We start from the raw sequence: 21,840 nt of genomic DNA, 5'->3' as shown, positions 1-21,840 counted from the left end.
CTAGCAGCTCATAGCAGCTGAATCCAATTATTCAAACAACTGAGAATAAATGTATAGTTCTCATTTAGCCTCCATTTTTCTTCTAGACATGCAGACAAACGAGATGAACGTTTTACTAGCTGTATTTTGCATGGTTAGCATCCTCCAGCTCTGTCACGGAGTATCCAGCAGTGGAGAATGCTACTTCAACTCAAAAGGTAAACTGGCCTGGACTAAACAATACAATACAGTATTGGTTGGGCTAAATATGAAGCATGACTTGTCTTAAAGTGTTAATGATCACTGTTCCGCTGCAGCCATTTGACATCGGGGAGGCCTGGATTAATGACAAATGTTTCCAGTGTGTGTGTTTCGAGCCTTTTGGAGTGGGCTGCTGTGAATAGTGAGTTTCAGAAGTGCATACTTGCAAGCACTCACTACATGCAGCTGATGTTGAAGCTCATTGTTCTTTACTGTCCTCTAGTGGAAAGCAGCCAGTCGATTACCCGCCCTGGTGCAAGGCACAGTTGCTGTGGTGATGAAGGTCAACCATAAACTCCCCTGTCTGTTTGGGGGGGAAGAACCGCCTGTGGAAATCAGAGAACGACCCACTCTTCTAGACTACACTACTGAATTCACTCCTGCAAAACACTACAGCTTATTCACTATGTTTACCAATATTTAAAAAAATTATACACACTGTTCAAAAGTTTGGGGTCAGTAAGATAGTTTAGTTTTTGAAATAAGTCTCTTTTCATGCATTCATTTAAAATAACTATTCTAATGTATTTTTAAAAAGTCATTTATTCCAGTGTTCAGTGTCACATGGTCATTATAATATAGATTTGGTGCTCAAGTAACATCTCAGTATTATCGATGTTTAAAATAGTTGTGCGGCTTAATATATTTGCAGAGGATTTTTAGGATTATTCGACAATTTTAAAAAAAATTACATAAAATCTTACTGACCCAAACATTTGAACATTAGCGCACACATTGTTTGCATATTATTTAAAATTATGAAACTACTGAATCCAAGTACAGTAGGGTCTTAAGTGTCTAATCCTAAAGATTTCAGAATGTTTTAAATGTTGACAAAATTCTAAAATTTGCTTAAATTGAGATGACCCGTATGTATATGACGACCAAAAACTAACAGCTGAAACTAGCATTTTCCCCATGACGGGATAATAGTACTGATCTCCATCTCCAAACTGTGATATTTTTGTCTCTAAATAAATATCAGTGAGTGTTTGAGAAAGCATTTCTCAGTCTTTGTTTCTAGAAACCACACTACAGATAATTGCTATATAAAATGGAAAGAACCATCTGCATATGCAGGGAAACCAGAAGAGACCCAGACCCTGAGATTCAGTGACAGTAAAAATCATGGTCTTTATTTAAAAAAAAGAATTTAGGTATCGTTACACAAGATACAGACAGTAACAAAGTGATTACACATCATTGTGGGCTTTTTCCAGTTAAAACTATGTGTTCACCCTTTTAATCTTTATACTATAAAGTGTTACATTTCGCTCCCATTTACTGTGTTCATAATACATATTTAGATCTGCACGGCTTTTGGACCTTTTGAATCTGGCAGTGCCACTGCTTTGAACTCACGGTAAAAAAAAAAAAGAAAATTATATTTCTTCAACCTTTCTTCCCTGGGTAGAATATGGCTCTTTAAAGCAAATAAAACAAACTGAAGAACAACAGGCCACCTGTAGAAACCATGACTTGGCCGCCTCTGCTCAAAAGATGTCCACCATAAGCCCATAACAGTGTAGGATATCAAATAGTGGTTTGCAAAAGTAAAGTTGTGTGTTAAAATGCAGGGGGATTTAACCCAAACAAAGAACGCATATATTACTCAAACTCCAAATGGAAGCAAATGCTTTTAATAATAAAAAAAACAAAACAAAAGGTCCTCGTGGCATGGTTGTGCATACTGTTACAGACCACATGATGTGGTTTTGGTCCCAAAACCTGTGACGCCGACAAACAGGCAGCAGAAAATTGTGCAGGACGAAGAGTGTGAAGAGGTAAGAGGAGAGCAGTGGATCAGGCACCAACAAGATCAGCAAAAAAAGTCCCGTGTCACATGATCAACAGGGGGAAATGGATCTAAAGCCAAGCTGAGACTGCCAAGAAGGCTTTTATGGCACAAAATTGTTACATAAATCAGCCTCCAGTAAAATGAAAAAAATATTTTGATTTTTGGCTGATATGTGAAAAAAAAAAAAAAAAAAAAAAACTTGCCACAATCGTAAAGCTTTGGTCAAAGACCAAAACAACAAAAAGCTACCCTAGGGTTAGCATATAAAATTTTGACACTTTAGGAATACCATAGTAGATTGTTCCTGAAATCACTTGGGATTTTCTGAGGAGATGAGCAGTGAAGCTTAATAAGTGCTCCAGAATGATTAAAGTACTTTTGAAACATCGAGAGGCACCACATTTTTGCTGGTTAGCTTGGTGAGCCCGTCCTCCAGCAGAAGAAAAAAAGAAAAAGGGATCAGAAAAACAGAAGAATCAGATGTGCAGAGACAAAGAAACCAAATGAGATGAGGGTGTCAGGAAGGGAAGAGGCTTTTTCCTGCTCCAGGTTCTTCTTAGAAACTATTGAGCTCGCTCAGGGTCTGGTCCAAAGTGGTATGGATCTTGATGTTCTCCTCTTTAGCATCTCTCAGTTTCTCTGCAATGGGAAAGAAAAAAAAAAAAAATCCCCCGAAGGACAGCAAAAAGTGAAAAACTGCAAAATCAAATTGTAATTTAACACTGTGGTTTATTATTATTATATAGATAAGTTAAGACTTCCTTGGTTCCTTGAAGTACCATTATAGACGGTTTTCAAAGCAACCACATTAGGTTGTAAACTCCTTTAAAAAAATTATAGAGCATTTTGAGACCACAACATAACTGGATACATTCAGATACAATGTTAAGCTAGTAGCTACCACTACAAATCCTCTGTATCAGCATTATATTTGCATAACAGTTCAGTATTAATAGATACTACTTGTGAAACCACTCAAATTTATGGTGATACTGTAGATAACATTCATCTCAAATATGTTGGTTTTATCAGTGTTAAAATTGTGCAGCACTGGCATGTCAATGCTTCGCTTTCACCACAGCACAGGGGTAAATGGAACTAAAAGATGAACCAATTTTCAGAGAACTTGCAGCTGAACTAGAGCCTTTTAATTTTGCTCTATGGCATCAGGCCATCTATTGAGACCTCAAGGACTTGTTTTTCAGTAACTTGCTACAAGGCCACTGTGCGGTTTTTTTTGTGAACAGCTAAAATCTTCCTTAAAAACGTATTAATTGAATAGTTTTACCAAGGTATCACATTGCTGTTGCTTGAATGATCTAAATAACTTCTCACAAGTGCAGACAGCTGTTCAGCCATTTTGGCAGCCAGCTTCCATTTCAAAATGGAAACTGTCCTTTTTGGAAAAGCGAAACAGATCTGAATGGGCAGAAAGAATCAATGATTCTAGCCTAAAGAAAAGGCCAGCTGCCTGCCCCCTACCATCTATAATCTATAACAACCACTAAATCTGCATGGCTACATCTGCGTTTCTAGCCCCCTTCTGTTTTACTTAAAAAAAGAAAAAAAAAAGAAAAAAGAAAAGGCAAGCCAGTCAAATGAAAGGGAATTTCTGATCGTTAACCCTGTTATTAAAATAAATAGCACCACTAGAACTCTAAAAATGGGCATGGTCGAACTTCAACATCTCTTTATGGATTTTTACCTTAAAGGGTTTTCATACAAAATATGTGTTCCGAAGACGAACGAAGCTTTTATGGGTTTGGAACGACATGGGGATAAGGGATTAATGACAAAATTTTCATTTAGGGGTGGAAACCCTTTAATACTCCTATTGCAAAATTAGCTGAATGTATTTAAAGGGATAATTCACCGAAAATTTTAAATTCTGTCATTAATTACTCACGCTCATGTCGCTCCAAACCTGCAAGATCTTTTTTCATCTTTGGAACACAAATTAAGATATTTTTGATGCATTCCGAGAGCTCTCTGACCTCCCATAGACAGCATGATTTAACTGATTTAAAAACTTCCTCCATTTGGCTTAAATATGTTGTGCATTTTTTGAGATTTCTTTTATTTCAGACCTTCAAATGTGTGGCACCAGTGATAATCTTAACCATAGCTCAAACTCATGATTAATCACTATTAGTGAAGGAGAATTTATCCAACCACAAGATATTATTCATGTGCAATCTAAAATTGGTACATGCTTGACTGCCCAACACCAGCCCACTGTAATAAAGAGACAAGCAGACATTCAAAAGAGAGCAGAGCTTTTTTTCCTTCCTTCAATAAACATGGACACAACAAGGCATGAAAAATACAGCAAAGGTCACAAGAGAGAGAGCAAAACAAGTGACAAACAACAAAAGTCTCAGAATACAGTCAGATCCAGATAAGAGGAAGATGCTGGGGCAGACAATGAATATCTAAAAAACAGAAATGCAAAGAAAGCAGAAACAGAACAGGGCTTAAATAGAAAAACTGAAACTACAGACACGAGCGCATGGAAAGACACATGAAAAAGGAAGCATACACAGGAGATCAGAGTAGTAAGCAACAAATATGGACAGTCAGAGAAGATGAAGAATTTCTTGAAGTCACAGTCAGCCACAGAAAAGTCCAGAAACTCTTTATCTGTAAATAGACACCAACAGTGAACACCTCATGACAATATTTCTACATTTCAGAATGAGGAAAGCCACAAACTGAACATGCAAGTGTTAAAAACAAATGTTAATTCTTACACCAATAAAAGCCAACGCTCTTAAAAACCTCTCAAAACACCAATTTGTGGTTAAAAACCCTTAGTATTATTAACACGAGCCTTAAAAGGGACATATCGTGGAAAACAGTTTCTCAGGTCTACAAGACATCCTTCCACAATCCAAAACGCCTTTTTATAGAAAGCAAGCCATAAAATGGGCCATTCATAACGCTGCATGGTTACGAGGTCAGAACTATCAGCAAATTAACATATGACCACCCACATTTGCATATCAACACTATTCAGTATTCAGAAACATGGTATTTCTTCTCCTAAAGGTACAGCAAAATCAGCCTGTTTAACGGAGGATAGAAAATGTCCCCTTTATCTGTAGTGAAATATGAAAAAACTTAAAACTGTTAGCATATTAGTTACTCGACGGGTGGGCATGAGTTAGAATCACGCTAAAGTTATTGACCAAATCATGACATCATTCACGTACTCTCAAAGCAAAAGAAACTTGAAACGATGGCTCCTGTCAACTATTAACTCCTTGTGGCTGAGCTTTATACTATATAGTAAAAGTATACTATCTGAGATTATGAAGCTCAAGGTTAGGTTACCAATTCAGTCACGAGACTCAAAATCCACCATTGCAGCAAAACTCAGCTGACCTAGCAAAAGCAAACCGCAAGTAGCAGAGCTTCACACACATGCACAAGCCTATATTTACATAGAGGTCATGTCGTTGAGGGCATGATCCAGCTCCTCACTAATAGCCTTATACTTCAGTTTCTGAGCGTAAAGCTCATCTGTTCACACACGGAAAAGAAAGAGGAAGGAAGTCAGACGAGGGAGAGAGTATGAAGGGCAAAAAAAGGAAATAGGAATAAACAGCAAATAAAGATTATGAATGTCAAAGCAGACAGGAAAAGGACAGGGAGATAATTCTATGAATAGAGTGTTAAAAAAAAGGATCATATGGAATCCTGATGGAAGGAAAATATTCAAGAATGACACAATCATACCTTCCAGATCATCAATGGTTTTCTCCAGTTTGGCCACAGACCTCTCGGCAAACTCAGCACGGGTCTCAGCCTAGCAGAGAAATACATGTACGATCACACTATGAGCAAAAATCTGCATAATAAAACCGAAAAGCTACTGAAAATCAATAATAAACATGGAAATACATTTATTAAAAAAAAAATAGTAATTAGGTTAACTACAATGATACTTAATTATTCTAAAGTTTTCAAAAGAAAATGTTACATTTGATAATGGAGAAGAGTGCCACAAATGGGTGCAACATAACCAACAATTACAGGGCAGGACTACCAGTTTGTTAATCAATGGCAGACAGAATTTGAAAATAATTTTTTGCTGTTCTGTTAGGTATTGCCTTTAAATATTACTCTAAAGTTAAGCTAGAGTAAAATCTAATGGCAATACTGACTTTCTTAAAAAAAATAAAAAAATAAAAATGCAACCAAGATTGAAATTACACTTAGTTTAACCTAGGTCAAATAAACCTGGCACTGGATATATCAAATATTGCTGGCTCCTTGGCTTGATTTTGTTCCTCTTTGCTTTGGATAAAAACATCTGCTAACGGCATAAATGTAAATGTAACAGATGTTTTTAACCAGAGTTACTTAAAAATAGGGAAGGCCTAGTAACTCATTTCTCCATTTACCGACACATGATTATGGGATTATTGTGTGTGCACTACATGTGGACATCTGTGCTGGTGGAAAGGTTTCAACTAGTTTGACCAGTCACTGAACCGAATAAACCAGTTATAAGGACAAATGTATATAGATATTTAGTACACAAGTTAACATTAACTTTGGCAGCCCTAACAAAAACCAAAACTCCAAGTGAAATTATCTCACCTCCTTCAGCTTATCAGTGAGGATCTTGATTTCTTCCTCATACTTGTCTTCCTTTTGGGAATACTGTAGGGAAAGAGAGGAGAATAAGTTGGGGTGGGGTCTTCTGAGAATCTTACAACTCAGCATGCACACCCACACACACACCCTCGAGTTAGGCATTTTTGGGCTTGGTCTTCTTCAAACAGGCAACCGCTTTCATGACACTTTATTGCTGAAATGTTTCCACAACAGCTCTTAAGGCGAAAAGTAATGCAGCTGTTTGCGTTTTGACATTACGAGGCACGTTTTTCTATTTTCTTTTTCTACGAAGTTTCTATGCAGGCTGGCTGGGTCCTGGCCTGCTGCTGTTGTGCAAGGCTTGTGACACGATGGCTAAGATTGCTGCTGTGTGCTGCCAGAGCTTTAAACAGATCAGGACGTGTGCAGGAATGTAGCTGCAACATCAACAAAACACCAGGTATGATAGAAAGGGAAAAACAGCCAGAATTCAGAATTCAAGGTGGAGAGAGACACTATGAATGCCCGTTATAAAAACCATACTATTTAGCCAGTTTTATATGCTACAGGTGAATCGAGCATTATAACATACAGTATAAAAATGACTAAAGATTTAACTTGAAATGTGCTATTGGAGCAGAATTGGGGGGGGGGGGGGGGGTAGACTTTCTATAGGCCGCGAACTTTTATAGTTAAACCAACACCAATACTTATGCAAACCATAATGTGCAAACAAACAACATATTTGATTAGGGAAATAAATGAGATTCAATAAGATTCCATCTAAAATTTTACTGTACTGTAGGGCTGCAACTAACGATTATTTTGATAATCGATTAGTTGGCCGATTATTCTTTCGATTAATCGATTAATCGGATTAAAAAAATATTGACCAAAAAAAACACTATTCCACATTCTGCCCAATGTCCTTCAAACAAACGTGACAACTGAATGCTATGAAAGCATACAGTGCTTAATTTATTAGACCACTTATCATAATAAAGAGAAAACATATTTTAGAAATTTGTCAAAAATTTGTTTAAATTTAAAAATGTTATTGTCATTTATTGGACATAATAATAAAAAATGTCCTCATAACAGCTTGCATTCTTGCTGGTATTGTTTATGTACTTTTTGACTGCAATTGGGTATCGCGAAAAAAAAATACTCAAATAAAAAATACAAAAAAAATAAGTGCTCTGGTTTTCTTTCATAGATAACAGCAATAATGATATTATAGCATTAAAAATAGCCTACTACTGTTACTAAAGAGCTTACACATATTGGAGTACTAACCAGTACAGAAAGCCGAAAAATGATTTTGGTTATCACCAATACTGTTACTTTAGAGCAGCAGTGGCACAAACCTTACATAAACACATTGTTAAACTTACATAAATTTGTTAAGCATTGTAAAAATTGAATATAGTTTAAACCTCTATTAAAAATTAAAATAATAAAGATAATAATAAAGACGAATAAAAACACAAACTCCGTGTTAACCAACAGGTAAGAGTAATGTTCTGCAGGAACTACTTTGATCACAGTCACCTCGTCATTTCTTTATCCTGTAAAAGGCCGTTATGGAGCGTCTCATGTTTATATTCAGACAGACAATTACACGCTGTTATCCCTTTAAAGTTCCTACTCTCATAAAATATTTTAATTTATTTTAAACCTTAAATTAACTTTCAACAACAGATAATTCAGCACAGTGGATATGTTTGCGCTGAAAAGCCTATTAATTGTCTCCCTCTCTACTGTGTTCTGTCCGTCTGACGCGCGTGCGCGCGCCCGCCGCGCCGGCGCTCATTCGGTATTTTAAACTTAACACAGACTGTCAGGACGGACCTTTATGCAAAAATGGAAATGCTCGCGTGAATTTGTGGCATTTATAGATAAGGATATGACCGTAAACTGAACGTTTTTGCGCTGAGGACGCACACGCATCTGTCAAAGCGCCTGACAGGGCAAGCCATTACTCTTATGCATTAACTTAAAGCTTAAAATAAAGAATTATCATGTTTTGGGCAGCTTGGATCACGTGCTTCTCCGGCAGAATCTCATTCGGTTTCCTCCACTATTTTTAGATGCATTTTGTCCATAGAAATGCGTTATTCAGTGCCGTAATTTGACTAACCAGCTGAAGTTGGACGTGCACTGTGGGCAGACCCGATTAATCGATAATGAGAATCGTTGTCGATGATTTTCATAATCGATAATAATCGATTTTATCGATTAGTTGTTGCAGCCCTACTGTACTGTAGCACAGCATGCAGCAGAATCACATGCAAATGAATGGGTGTTTCTGTCATAAGTCGATCTCATGCAACACAGCATTCATTAGAGTCACTTCTGCTTTATTAGTTTAAAGGCATCCGAGACCGGTTGCGCTTGATTCCGTAAGACACCAAAATGGCGACACTTCATTCATTTCATTATGCAACAGTGCTTCAGGCATCTCATCTAATGGTGATATATGGAAAATGAGAAAGGGTGTTCACTGTACCCCTTCGGCCAATTACAGCTTTTTCTTGATGTAATGGTCTACTGCAGTAATCTGGTCTGACATATGTGGCCTTTTGCTTAAGATGACAATATACAGCCATACACCAGGCAAAAGGGCAATTGTAAATGAGGGCGTTCATGTTATGTTCACATGACCAGTTAGATCAGTTTTTCAAATTAGAAAGCCTATATTTGATTGCCTGGAAGGCAATTTGCAAGGCACGTTTGTGGGGATTGAATCAGAGTTCCTTTGAGGGTAAAAAAAGGATGAACACTGCAACCAGTCAGAGATCGTGCAGAAGGAAAAACACACACACACACGCTCCCTACCTTCTCAGCCTGGGCCTCCAAACTCTTAAGATTGTTGGTGACATTTTTCAGCTCCTCCTCCAGCTCAGCGCATTTGCTATATACAGAGCAGCCGTTTTGATTTTGGAGGAAGCAGAAAAGAAAGGGGCACAGGGCAAAGGGAAGACATGAAGACAGGCCAGCAGCAGTGGCAGAGTAATAGAGATGATGTTAAATGCATAAACCTTAAATTATTGTTCTGTGAGGGAAAGTTCACTTAAATATAATACTGTTGTTTACTTGACCTCATGTCATTTCAAACTAATATCACTTTCTTCTGAAAACACAAAAATATGATATTTTGCAGCCCTGCTTGCACATGACCATACAACGAAAGATTTAGGAACTTGAGAAATGACAAAAACAAAAACATTTTAACGTATTATTCGGGAAAAAAAAGACATTAAATTTATCAAAACACTTCCACTGCAACGAGTTTGCAAAATTAATTTGATTAAATGCATCCTTGAAAAGTTTTAATGTTGACTTTCAGCGAAAAATTGAAGTGTTGTTTCTCAATGGCTTTAGAAGATTCAAAGAATATAATGCACATTGCATAAACAACTTTGTGATACTTTGTCATTTTTGGAGCTTGACAGCCCACGTTATTATTCACGATCATTATATAGAAAAAAACCCCCTGCAAATTATCTGCGGAGTTTCACAGAAGAATCCTAAATGTTTCAAACAACAAATAATTTAAATTTTTGGACAAATTATTCCTTTAGATTGTGTTAAAGTAGTTAATTTGTGCTGTCGTCCTATGCTAGAAGTGCTTGGTTTTGAACCTACTGCACATATGGAACATCTAGTAACCCTCAGTTTATATGCTACTGTGTGGTGGTGTGAGCAGAGTTTAAGTGTCAAGGAAGCAAAACTAGTGTGATTCTAAAACTGAAAGCTGTCATGAGCTGTTCTGAGCAGTTTGTTTTGAAACATGAACAAATACACTTTGGCTTTAGGCAGATGAGACATAAAAACGCACAACAACTGAAGTGTGTTACATGAACATGCACATCATGCCACTATCAAGAAAACAACTCATGCGGTTTACGCAAGAATGATATCTGGAAGTGGATGGTTAGATGAGTGGAAGGAAGGTGGAAAGATGAAGGGATAGGGTGGAAAGGTGAACCAGGTAAAACAGTAGAAGCACAAGATTAAAAACGACTAGTGCTGGAGGGAGGAGTCCTGTTTTTATGCCCTTTTCTTGTTCCTTGCTAGTTCACTTGCTCACTTTCACTCAAGTATTCAAAATCCAGATCCAGCCAGAAAGCAACATTCTCCCAATTGTCTGTACATCCCACGTCTCCAACAAACACATAAGTGGCCACACAACATCCAACATATAAACAGAATTTTGCAACTAGCATAAATACCTTCTCATCTGAGGCATGCAGAGACTTCAGTGTCTGGTCAAGAGCTCTCAGCTCCTCCTCCAACTGCTTGACATGGCTGTTAGTTTGAGTGGGGAGGGGAAGGTATGTCAGGTCAAAGGTCACACATGCCCAAACACAAATGAGAAGGGAGGGGAACATATGAATTTAAGATGGAGTCAAGCTAATGAATTCTCTCACTCTCAAACACACACAAAGAATGATTATGGTTATGATAGAGCATTCCTATTGTCATGCAAAAATGAGGCATTTTCTCACGCTGAGAAAACAATGAATTTGAGTTTTAATAGGACTAAATGGACACTAAGAAAAAATATGAGCTAAATAGGACAGTATGTGTGGTCTGTACTTAGAATAAATGTGTTTGATTAGGTGTATGTATATTTTTATTTTAAATCTGAAATGAACCTCTCAGCAAGCTCTGCTCTCTCCTCTGTGCGCTCCAACTCTCCCTCAACGATCACCAGCTTACGTGCCACCTGTAACACACGTCAATACTTCATTGTCTTAACTATTGAACGATAACTTAGAAAACATTTATGCAATATTAAATCCAACTTTGAGGAATATGGAGTATGAGCTATTTAAAAGGTTTCTGTTAATTGAAATAAATGAAAATATAATTGTTAGAGGAAAAAAATAAATACAATTAGACATTTTGCCTTGGCAACTGAAGTAAAGTTTAGGTTGAAGTACTAAAATGACTAAAAGAGGGAAAAATATAAAAATTTAATTAAATAACCCTAATAAAAAAAATAAGCAAATAAAAAAAATATGAAAGCAATAATACAAAATTGAAGAAAGCTACAATAAAAATAAATAAAAATAGTATATAATAACATTGGTTAAATGACCTCCTCATATTTGCGGTCGGCCTCCTCAGCAATGTGCTTGGCCTCCTTGAGTTGGATCTCCTGGAGCTCCATCTTCTCCTCATCCTTCAGAGCCCTATTCTCAATCACCTTCATCCCTCTATTCCATAGAGAGAACGAATTAAACAGAAGTAGGGCAAGTTAGGGTGGGAAGAATGAAGATATAACATCACTCTGAAAGTACGCCTGACTAGGCGCACATACCTCTCGCTCTCATCTGCGGCCTTCTCAGCTTCTTCCAGCTTCTGCAGGGCTGTGGCCAGTCTCTCCTGAGCACGATCCAACTCTTCCTCAACGAGCTGGATACGCCTGTTCAGAGAGGCCACCTCTGCCTCAGCCTACAAGGCAAACATGACAAAAACAACAGGAGATTAGTACAGATACACTATTCTACTGAACTTCAAGGGCCACATGGGGAGCGTGATGTGAGATAAGAAACAGGAGGATGGGGAAACGCTGGGATAATCTGGAACAACCAAGACGACTTGGCGACAAACATGGAGTCAAAACGGGAAACTGGAACCAATGAGACAATGGAAAAATTTAATGTGGTGGAATCATCTGGGAGCTTCTGCTTAAGCATTATGTTTGCAATGGGCAATTATTTTGTAATGAGTGAGTGTACACAGTGACTAAAATTGTTTTAGCAAGGAGGCACTATTAACAGTGCTCTGACTAAGGATAGGGATTATTCAAATAATTGTTCCAAACAAAATTTCAGCATGGAGCATGTCGCACTCTTTGAGTTATGGGCATGAATGATGCCTCAAAACATGTTGCTTACTGAGGAAAGGTGTCCTACGACTTTCTAATGTTTAAACAGTGGACAAAAACAAAAAAAATACAACTGGCAAAAAAAAAAAAAACAGACAAAGGAAATTGATATCTCTGGATCACAATATTGTAGAGATGTAGTAGTGGGCTTTTTTGACTCCGATAGCAAGTAGTCATTCACAACACCATTGCACCTTCCTAGCCACACCCTATCAACCAGACACTACACCCTAGCAACCTATAACAACCAAAAACATAATGGGAATGGGCTCTTGACTTTGAGTGCACTGAGGCCCCAGCCTTATATAGTTAATATGTACCTAAACTCCTTTAAACAGATGTGAGAATATTTCCAGATTGAAATTATTTCAAAAAGAATTAATTACAAGGTTATGAGTTGAATTTAAGCAGCAACATCTGAAATAGCTACTAGTATTGCATAAGAAATTATTTTTCTGTAGGAAGCAATTGTGCCTTACATTTATTAGCAACTGAATGCGTGGCACTTCTACAAATTAAATAAATTGACATTTAAACAATATTACTGAAGATTGACATGGTTTGTACAGTAGCACCGAGTGTCTAAGACCACTGACAAGTTTTACTCGGTGGGGCCGATGCACAAAACCAGGTTAACAACCGCGCGGCTCGGACCTCGTCAGCTGAGAAACAGCGCTCGTGCACGGCTTCCGGATATGACGACACCGCTAACAAACACTGGAGTTTCGCTCCTAATAAGGACTGAGGAATCTAAAGTCTGCGGGGTGAGTTCATCTCACGCAATGCCAATGAGACGGAAGGCATGGTTGAGTGATAAACGACTTCAAGCTAAAAAAGAAAATAATAATAATAAAATCCAACCCAGATGAGGGTCTAATTCAATTAAAACTCACAAAAGTTGCCAAATGTTAAAATAGGCCACCAACAGCCCAAGGGACATGCGTGAACAACTCAAAGTGCCGAGATGAGCACCTGATGACCCAGATGTTAATGTGCCAATGACGCGAAAAGCACCCTTTTATCACAGAATTACACAAATTAATGATTCTTTACAGAAATAACCCAGAATGAGTGATTCAGCGGAAACTATTGTGTTACTTCCTATAGGCCTCACCCGCTAAAATCCAGCAAACAATGCGAGACTAAGAGGATGAGCGAAAACCCATCTGAGGTTAGCACATCCAAGCACGCAAAGTGACTTTTGTATCTATATACGCCAATATATCTCGCTCTAGGTTTAGCATTTCTCTTATGAACTATAAACGCGGGTACAAACGTTTATAAAATCTTCAATGAAGACGAGTCAATTGGCTTGGTTTCGCAATAACCATCAAACCGGCCACTTTTTTCTTAGACTAGATGATTTAGAATAAAAAATATTGTTGTCACAGACCACCCTAAGCGCATACGTAATGTTTATTAGATATCAAAAGTTTAATAGAGTTAAAAACACATAATTCTTCGCACAGGGCGTTGAATCTGGGCGTGAGAGAAAAAAACTCAGCACAAATGCATGTGATACAACGTTGCGATTGTGTAGAGAAATGAGACGATTTAACGTGAATAAAGGTATCGCGGTGGATACATTGATACACTTACCTGCTCCCGGGCACGCTTCTCTTCTTCGACCTGTCTCTGCAAAATCTCGGCTCTTTCTTCTGCCTCATCTGCCTGCTGTTGTAAAACTTTGATCTTTCTCTTCACTGCATCGATGCTGTTGGATCCGGCCATTTTAATGTGTTACTTTAGGAGTAGTGTGGTCGAATAAATCAGATTCCTCTCTGGACCGAGCCGCGAAGGAGACAAGGAGGAAAAAAAAGTGCAAGGCACCAACGCCCCGCCAACAAGTCAAACGCAGAGCGAGTGGAAGTAACGTGAGGATCAGATGTTTCACGCGCTCGTCTCTTTGATTGGACCGATGCTTTCTTGAATTGTATTAGATACAAAGAATAGTGTTTGTAAAAAAGAAAAGCAGGGACGAGATGTATTATCTCGGCCAGGAGGTTTAGAAAGTTGGATTTAGCGCGAGCTGAGCTTTGATGTTCAAGCAGACGTTCGAATAAATGAATGAGTTTTTAATGTCATGCAGTCAGTCTTCCCTCCCCTCGCTTTCTCTTCACCCAATTTGTTCAGTTGCCTGCACTCTTCCTCTTTTCGCCTTACTTCCGGATACCCCACCCAGTCCCCAACGGTTTAAGGACTGAGAAATGTGGCGTTAACTGATCCTGGATCAGCGGCAGCGCAGGGTCAAGTCCCAGCGGAACGGGTTCACGGTTGATCTCCGGTCAGCTGGGTTTTTGTGCGGTCTGCGTAATTCTTACGGAAGAGCCACCCTTGATTTACACGTGTCCTGGCCAGGTAGATGACGTACAGCATATAAATCATTGGCATTCCAGGCCACTCCTTAAAATCCAGGAATGTGCTCATAGATCAGTGGGAAACTTTTTTTTTTTTTTTGGCTATTATGATCATTAGTTCATATATTTTTTAATATAGTAGTAAATTATAATCTTTAGTTTTTATGCCATATTTTGAAATAACCTTATCAATTGTTTCATTAACAATCATGATTGGCCATGATTGTTCTTATTCACTGAAGCTCAGTTGTTCTCAATAGGGGCCGGCCCCAGGCCTACTAGGGTGACAACTTTAAATTGTTTAAAATTAAAATGCTTTATCACTTTAAAAATAGGCTTATACATATATATTTTTTTAAGTCAATCTTTATTTATATAGCGATTTATTCAAAGCAGCTTTACACTATTAAAAATGGAAGTAACCGAGTGATGCCAAATTCAAATATAAGACAAATCTAAGGTCTTCTGTAAAAATAGCTCTAAAAGACCATAATGTTGTTATTCAGCTTGAGTCAGTTCAATGTTGATTCAATTCAGATTTGATGTTGCAAAGTTTGTCAGTTACTAACTAATTTGATTCAGTTGTAAAGCAAATAGACAGTAGTGGCAAGTTTTGTTCTTATCCAATTGTGTCAGTGCAGTCAAAACAATAATATTACTGAATAGTACGTCTTTAAACCCCAACTAAGCAAGCCAAAAGAGCCACAACAGCAAATTAATCAGTTAGTATCTATGAAATGATTCATTATTACATTTTGGTGCTTTTCTGACGACTAAAATGACGTGTAATACTTCAGAATCAGCATCCACTGAATTATGTCTGGCATATTTAGGCTGTTAATGAGAACAAGGAGTGTTACAAATCCTTTACTAGTCATTACGTGTTTTGTCAGAGTCACGGTAAGTTCCTGTGCTCTTGAGCAAACAAACCCTGATTCAGAGAAATGACAAAACCACAGTCATATATTTTTATGTGTCAATATATCTGACAGAAGGCCGCATTGGAGTGATAACACAAGTGTGGACATTGATAAATCTGTTGTTGTAATAGAAACAGACCAACTGGTTTGACTTATATTTTAGTTTTTATCCAATATTCATACCATAATAATAATATTAATAATTATTAGCATTATTATTATTACTACATTGATGAATACACAGTTATTACATTTAAATACTTACATTTTATATTTGATTTTATATTTTATGTTATGTTTGTATTGTTGTAGTCTGATGATTATTTAATTTTTGTGTAAAAGAAGTAGAGATAAATCAATAATCAAATAGTTTTCTGCATATAGGTATATAAACAGAAATAACCATTAAAAATATGCTAGTAAAAATATTGGTCGATTTCTAGTATATGGCTCTGCCATTATTACCTAAAGATTATTTGATTTGTGTTATGTTGAACTGTGTTGAGTTAAGTTGTGTTATACCTACGAAATTGAGAGATTTGAACAATGTGTAACTGTATCTTTCTGTTAATTCAAGTAGTTTGACTTTGTGATATAGATTTAAGACTATTGAAAGATTCCATTATAGAATTTACCCACAGGATTACACAAGGTCATAAAAAAGAATCCAGTGAACAAGCTGAAGTCACAGGCCTGGGCAAAACCGAACAAGACTATAGTAATGTCTGTGCAATCTTTCTGGTATCCGTACGCTGTGTCCTGAACACTGTTTAAAGTATGCCCAAGGCTATGGTTTCATACCTTGATTTTGTCATTCTTACTTCAAAGACTTTTAATATTGACGGACCCTAACGGTTTAGCCTCAGATCAATGTTAAAGGTAAAGGAATGTTGACTGATCCTGAAACATTCTTCTGTAGAAAAGCACTGCAAAATCATGTTGCATCATCATTTCCTGTTTCACCCTTCCTGCCTCCCTTCACTAGTGTGGAACATGACTCCAACTTGGGACAGGCCCTTTTTATCATATGTTGCCACCATCTCACCAGATGATGGCGCCAGATGATCTAGATTGACACAACATGAAGCCCCACTCATATTTTTCAGTATGATTGATATACTGTTTGTCTTTTATTTTCTATAAACAGAATGGAGAAAATGTTTAAAAGTTTGGGGTCAGGAGATTTTTTATGCTCAACAAGGCTGCATTTATCTGATTAAAATATACTGTAAACAGTAATATTGTGAAATATTTTTTGCAATTTAAAATATCTGTTTTCTACTTTGAACATATTTTAAACGTAATTTATTCCTGCTATGGCAAAAATTAATTTCCAACATCGTTACTTCAGTCTTCTGTGTCACATAATCCTTCAGAAATCATTCTAATATGATGATTTTCTCAAGAAACTTTTCTTATTAATGTTAAAAACAGTTGCACCATCTAGTATGTTATTATGAAACTAATGTGTGGTCATTTTTTTGTCGTTGTATAAGATTTAACCTACTGTGATAAGAAATTAAGTGAAAGACATAAAAGTGACAAAACTGAGCATTTTAACTCTTACTGAGAGCAGAGGGTTTTTTTGTGTGTTTTTGTCTGGGGTGATGGAAAAACTGAGACTTATATCTCTAATGGCCTGTTAACACTGTAGGTTATAGGTGACGAGGTGCATGGTTTGACATTCTGACCTCAAGACACACATACATAAACATATGCTCACTTACATCAACACGGTAAGACCCACTCATTCACCCACAGCAGCTGTACAAATTTCCATAAGCACTTGGAAGGCCCAAAGAATTGTGGCAATGTTCTTACTATTTCAGTTCTACATTTATGGATGTATGCATACATTTTTGCACAAAGTTTGTATCTATCCTCAACCTCTCACATTTTCACTATGACTGCTCTGGACACTGTTAGGCTGCTTGCTCAGAGCTCTATTTAAAGGATCCACCCCCGGATTCAAACCGGATTACTGTGTCTGGTCGGCCTGTCTGTCAAACTCACACTGCATGACGATGAGTGACTAATTGGACTCCAAATTACCACCTAATCCAACTGGGTTTATTGCAAAACTCTTTTTAACTGTGTGGGGTAGCAAGGTAAGTGATAGTTTGGTGGTAAAGTTTTGACTCAAGGTTGGGATGAAAATAGATTTCAAAGCTGTAATGGAGGCAACCCACACTCACCCTCTGTTTGGAGCTACTGTTCTCATGCTGCTTGTCTGATTAGGGGTTGCCAGATTCAAAACAATAAATCCTCCTCATATGACAACATTATATTTAAAAAAAGTGAAAAAAGCGTGTCTATTACAGCGTGTCTCCCTATTGTAGCTACTGACATGAAATCTTTTTCTGATCTCCCGCTCTCTGTAAGATCAGAAATGGTCTCCCAGCCTGTCAAACTAGTGTTCAGCTGGTTTAGATGATCAACAAACTGGTTAAAAATTCCCCAAAACCTCTCTAAAACCAGCCAACAGACCGATTTAAGCTGTTTTTTTCACGTACTATTTTTTCATTCTAGATACAACACAATACAAAATCTCTCCACCTCTCTCTCTTTTACACAGAGCCTTCAAAGCCTGTGGTATTCAGTCCATCTTTTGAAGGCCGAATTTTATGACAACAGGTGTGGCTGCTATATCCGGAGCCCAGAACAAAGGGACAACGACAGGCAATAGATAGACATACTTGGTGTAACAGAGTTGAGCGTGATGCCACAGTCTTAGTTTAGCAGTCAAAGAGGGAGTCAAGTTACACAATGTTAAACACAAAGTTACAACAATGAATTGTCTTTTTCTTAATTGAAATTAATCAGTTCTTGAGATGTATAGGCCTGTGTATGAAAGCATTAGCAAATAGTCTGTTGATAAAAGCTAGTATTTTTCATAAACACTCCAGAAGAACAATACTAAAAGACTCACAAAGCCTTAACCCTCTACTAAGATCTGTTCATGCCTGGAGTGTTCTTTCTTATGTTGATTATGCTCCACTCACAAACACTGATTCGCAGCCCTTGCTGTTAAATCAGTTTTCTCAACTTAGGTAGTAATTTTCTCACTGAGGCCTGCAGGCAAGAGTACATCACCCACACGTTTTGTCACCTCATGTGTGAGTTATGAATAAGTTGGGAACTAAGAACTTATTCTGATTCAAAATAAACCGGTTCTATTAAGAAATAAAATAAAATAAAACAAAAATACCGGGACTAAATCACATTCAGTAAACCACGGTTCTCAAAATTGCACGGAATACCACAAAATAGCACATTTTAAATATAAAAGAGTTCACTTAGTGTCACCAAAACATCGCTACTGAATTTACAGCGCAAAGCAAACATGACTAGTTTAGCCATTTCCAAATAAATGACTGTCATTAAACGGTTATTTTTTAGTTAAGCAGTGCTACCGCTGTAGTCTGATTCCCAAATGAATCACTATTATGAGCCGGTTCTTTTTAGTGAATCAAAAACTTACAGCACTTCCAGTGTAGTCCGGTTCTTGAACGAATGACTCATATGAACCGGATCTTTTTATTGACTCGACAACATGCAGAGCGGTGTGGTCTGATTCTGAACGAATGATTCTCCTGAAAGTTTTTGCAGTGAATGAGCAACATACAGCGCGACAATTGAGATCGACAATTAGCTTGTTAGGCTACTTGTTCTCAAACGAATGACTCTAATGTGTTCATTCATTTTAGTGAATCAAACACATACAGCCTAGCTAACTGTGAAACTTAAACCTGACTGGTCATATGACACACATTATTACTTTGTCAGAAGTGAAATAATTTTTTTGATTGTTTATATAGGCTAGTGTTTTTAATATATATGTTTGGGTGTATTAATGCACTGCATTTATGCTGTCTCTAAAAAGATTGTGAAAAAAACTTTAATAAGATATTTTTGATGACAGTATGCATACATTTATGTGTAGAAGTTAGTCTGGCTAGCTGAAATCACAGTCAAAAAGGGGGGTAGTGGCAGTGTCAGCTGTGGAGGAGTGAATGAAGAGAATGAGAGGAATGGAGGGGTGGGACCAATAAGAATCCTGGGATAAAGAGATAAAGTGTTGCATTTGTGTTTGTGTGTGATTTGGTGCTTTGTGATTGTCAATCACTCACATCTGCAGCTTTCTTCTCAGCTATCTCCAGTTTCTCCTGGGCGTCCTTCAGGGCCTCTGAGTATTTATCCAACTCATCTTCAGTTCCCTTCAGTTTCTTCTGCATCTGAATCAGCTCATCCTCATGCTGGGAGAAAGAAAGAAAGAAAATATGAGAGTGGAGGAGATAGAAAGAGGGGGGAGGGGGGGGAAAGAAATATTATCGGTATGAAATCATCTACTACAATACATCTTCACACATACCCTCATGCCCCCATCACTTCTGCCTCAAGCTGGCACAAACAACACTTTCCAGTGTTTTTTTGCCCACCTTCTTGAGGTGATGAGCTCAGATATGCAGCTTACCAAAGCAATAACTTGTCTAAATGTGAACAGAAATACGCTCGCAGGCAACCCAAAACTTTCACACGTTCTCAGCCCTATCCGCAACTCCTTTCTCCATCTCTTGCTAAGACTCTGTTTATCCACCCTGCATTCTTTCAGTGGCAGATCACAGCCTTGCAAGTGCTACTTAGTGCTGGGATCATTATCTAAGGCTTCACATATCACACCTTGGTGGTGGGCACTTGTTTTCCAAGAAGGGTCTTTAGACAGTTGTCAGCATTGGCCAGATGCATTATATTCTTAAACGGATGGTTCTAGCATAATTTACTCCCCTCATGTATGACTTTCTTTCTTCTGTGGAACACAAAAGAAGATTTTTTTGAAGAATGTTGGTAACCAAATGGTTTTTGGATCCCATTGACTGTGAACAAAAATACTAAGGAAGTCAATAGGACATTCAAAATATCTTCTTTTTGTTTTCCACAGAAGAACGAGCGTCATACATCTTTATTATGCATTAAGCATTCAAACCACATCTTAAATTAGTAAACATTTGGTCCCCCAAATGAAAAAAAACTCTCTCTAAACTGAAATTAAGCCTGAAATGAACCTTTCCACCTCCACCTCACCTGTTTGCTTCTCTCCTCTGCTGCTTTCCTGTCGGTCTCTGCTTGTTCGGCCTGGTCCAGAGCATTCTCCTTATCCAGCTTGAGCATCATCATCTTCTTCTTGACGGCCTCCATCTTGGTGTTGGTGAGTAGGGATCACGGTACGAGAAACAGAAAGTGGCAGTGTAGTAGATGAGGGCTAGTGGTTAAGGAACAGGAGCTGGTCAAGCGAGGAACAGGGACGGAGAAAGAGAGAGAGGGAGTAAAGTGGAGAGACACCAAACTCAGCCAGGGATAGTGGGAAGGCATTTATATCTGGGGGCATCAGGCCCCGTCCAGTTTCTAATAAACTCCACCCACTTACTCATTATATCTCACCTAATACAGTCATAAGTCCTGTTTGGGGTCTGATGTGGCGATGATGTAGTGATGTAGTGTTGGTTCTCAGGATCTTATCATAATTAAAATTCAGTTTAACAATATTTTAATGTCGTCAGCAACTATAAATTCTCTCCAGACAGCTTTCACTTACATATTTAATTTTTTTCTTGTACATCTATCGTTTTCATCCTTCTCTTCTCTTAGATTATTCCATTCTGAAAGAATGAACTGGAAGAAATGACATGACAAAGACAAGAATGGATGCCAGTGGACAGAGCTGTGGTTCGTCTATAATAAGACAAAGCCGCTGTGTTTGTGACAGGCACAGGTGTGTGTGTGTGTGTGCTACATTACTTGCATCCCCAGCTGCACTGTTCCCTTTATGGCTCGTCAGTCGGCACAATGATCGCTTTACAGCTTTTTTTCTAACGTGAGACACTGTTCTATCATTAACTTGCCTGACCACGTATAACAAGGCTTTGGGGATGTGGTAAGATTGCCTTTGGAATGCAACAATCCAAACACACTGCCATCTAGATAGTTTATCTCTTTATATCTATATTTAATTATAGAGCAAATGGC

The 21,840-nt window shown here is 37.8% G+C and overlaps 1 protein-coding gene across 7 annotated transcripts; it reads right to left on the bottom strand.

Moving 5' to 3' along the window:
• Positions 1-1,349: 1,349 nt before the first annotated feature.
• LOC306885746 (tropomyosin alpha-3 chain) lies at positions 1,350-21,163 on the bottom strand. Of its 7 annotated transcripts, XM_079442490.1 has the most exons (10): positions 20,899-21,163; positions 19,947-20,072; positions 11,970-12,103; positions 11,748-11,865; positions 11,302-11,372; positions 9,479-9,554; positions 6,644-6,706; positions 5,777-5,846; positions 5,482-5,560; positions 3,592-4,678 (listed from the first exon to the last, which is right to left on the bottom strand). In XM_079442490.1, the coding sequence occupies exons 1-10, from the start codon at positions 21,010-21,012 to the stop codon at positions 4,675-4,677; spliced, it is 855 nt and encodes a 284-aa protein (XP_079298616.1). In that variant the 5' UTR covers positions 21,013-21,163; the 3' UTR covers positions 3,592-4,674. The 7 variants fall into 7 exon arrangements, with proteins under 7 accessions (XP_079298617.1, XP_079298618.1, XP_079298620.1 ...); XM_079442491.1 differs by lacking the exons at positions 3,592-4,678; positions 5,482-5,560; positions 9,479-9,554 and adding exons at positions 1,350-2,677; positions 10,876-10,951; XM_079442492.1 differs by lacking the exons at positions 3,592-4,678; positions 5,482-5,560 and adding an exon at positions 1,350-2,677 and having other exon boundaries at positions 20,899-21,158.
• Between the last annotated feature and the right edge of the window lie 677 nt (positions 21,164-21,840).

This window comes from Barbus barbus (genome assembly GCF_936440315.1).
Source record: "Barbus barbus genome assembly, chromosome: 19".
In the NCBI taxonomy this organism is placed as follows: Eukaryota; Metazoa; Chordata; class Actinopteri; order Cypriniformes; family Cyprinidae; genus Barbus; species Barbus barbus.
Note: the sequence above shows the minus strand (reverse complement) of the source record. Positions and strands in the feature narration are given on the sequence as shown.

Excerpts from the sequence above, each read along its gene's own strand:
- LOC306885746 (XM_079442491.1), bottom strand. The coding sequence starts at position 21,012 with ATGGAGGCCGTCAAGAAGAAGATGATGATGCTCAAGCTGGATAAGGAG. Across the intron at positions 20,073-20,898 it reads CAGAGGAGAGAAGCAAACAG|CATGAGGATGAGCTGATTCA; the intron begins GTGAGGTGGAGG and ends TCTTTCTCCCAG. Across the intron at positions 12,104-19,946 it reads CTGAGAAGAAAGCTGCAGAT|GCTGAGGCAGAGGTGGCCTC; the intron begins GTGAGTGATTGA and ends TTTGCCTTGTAG.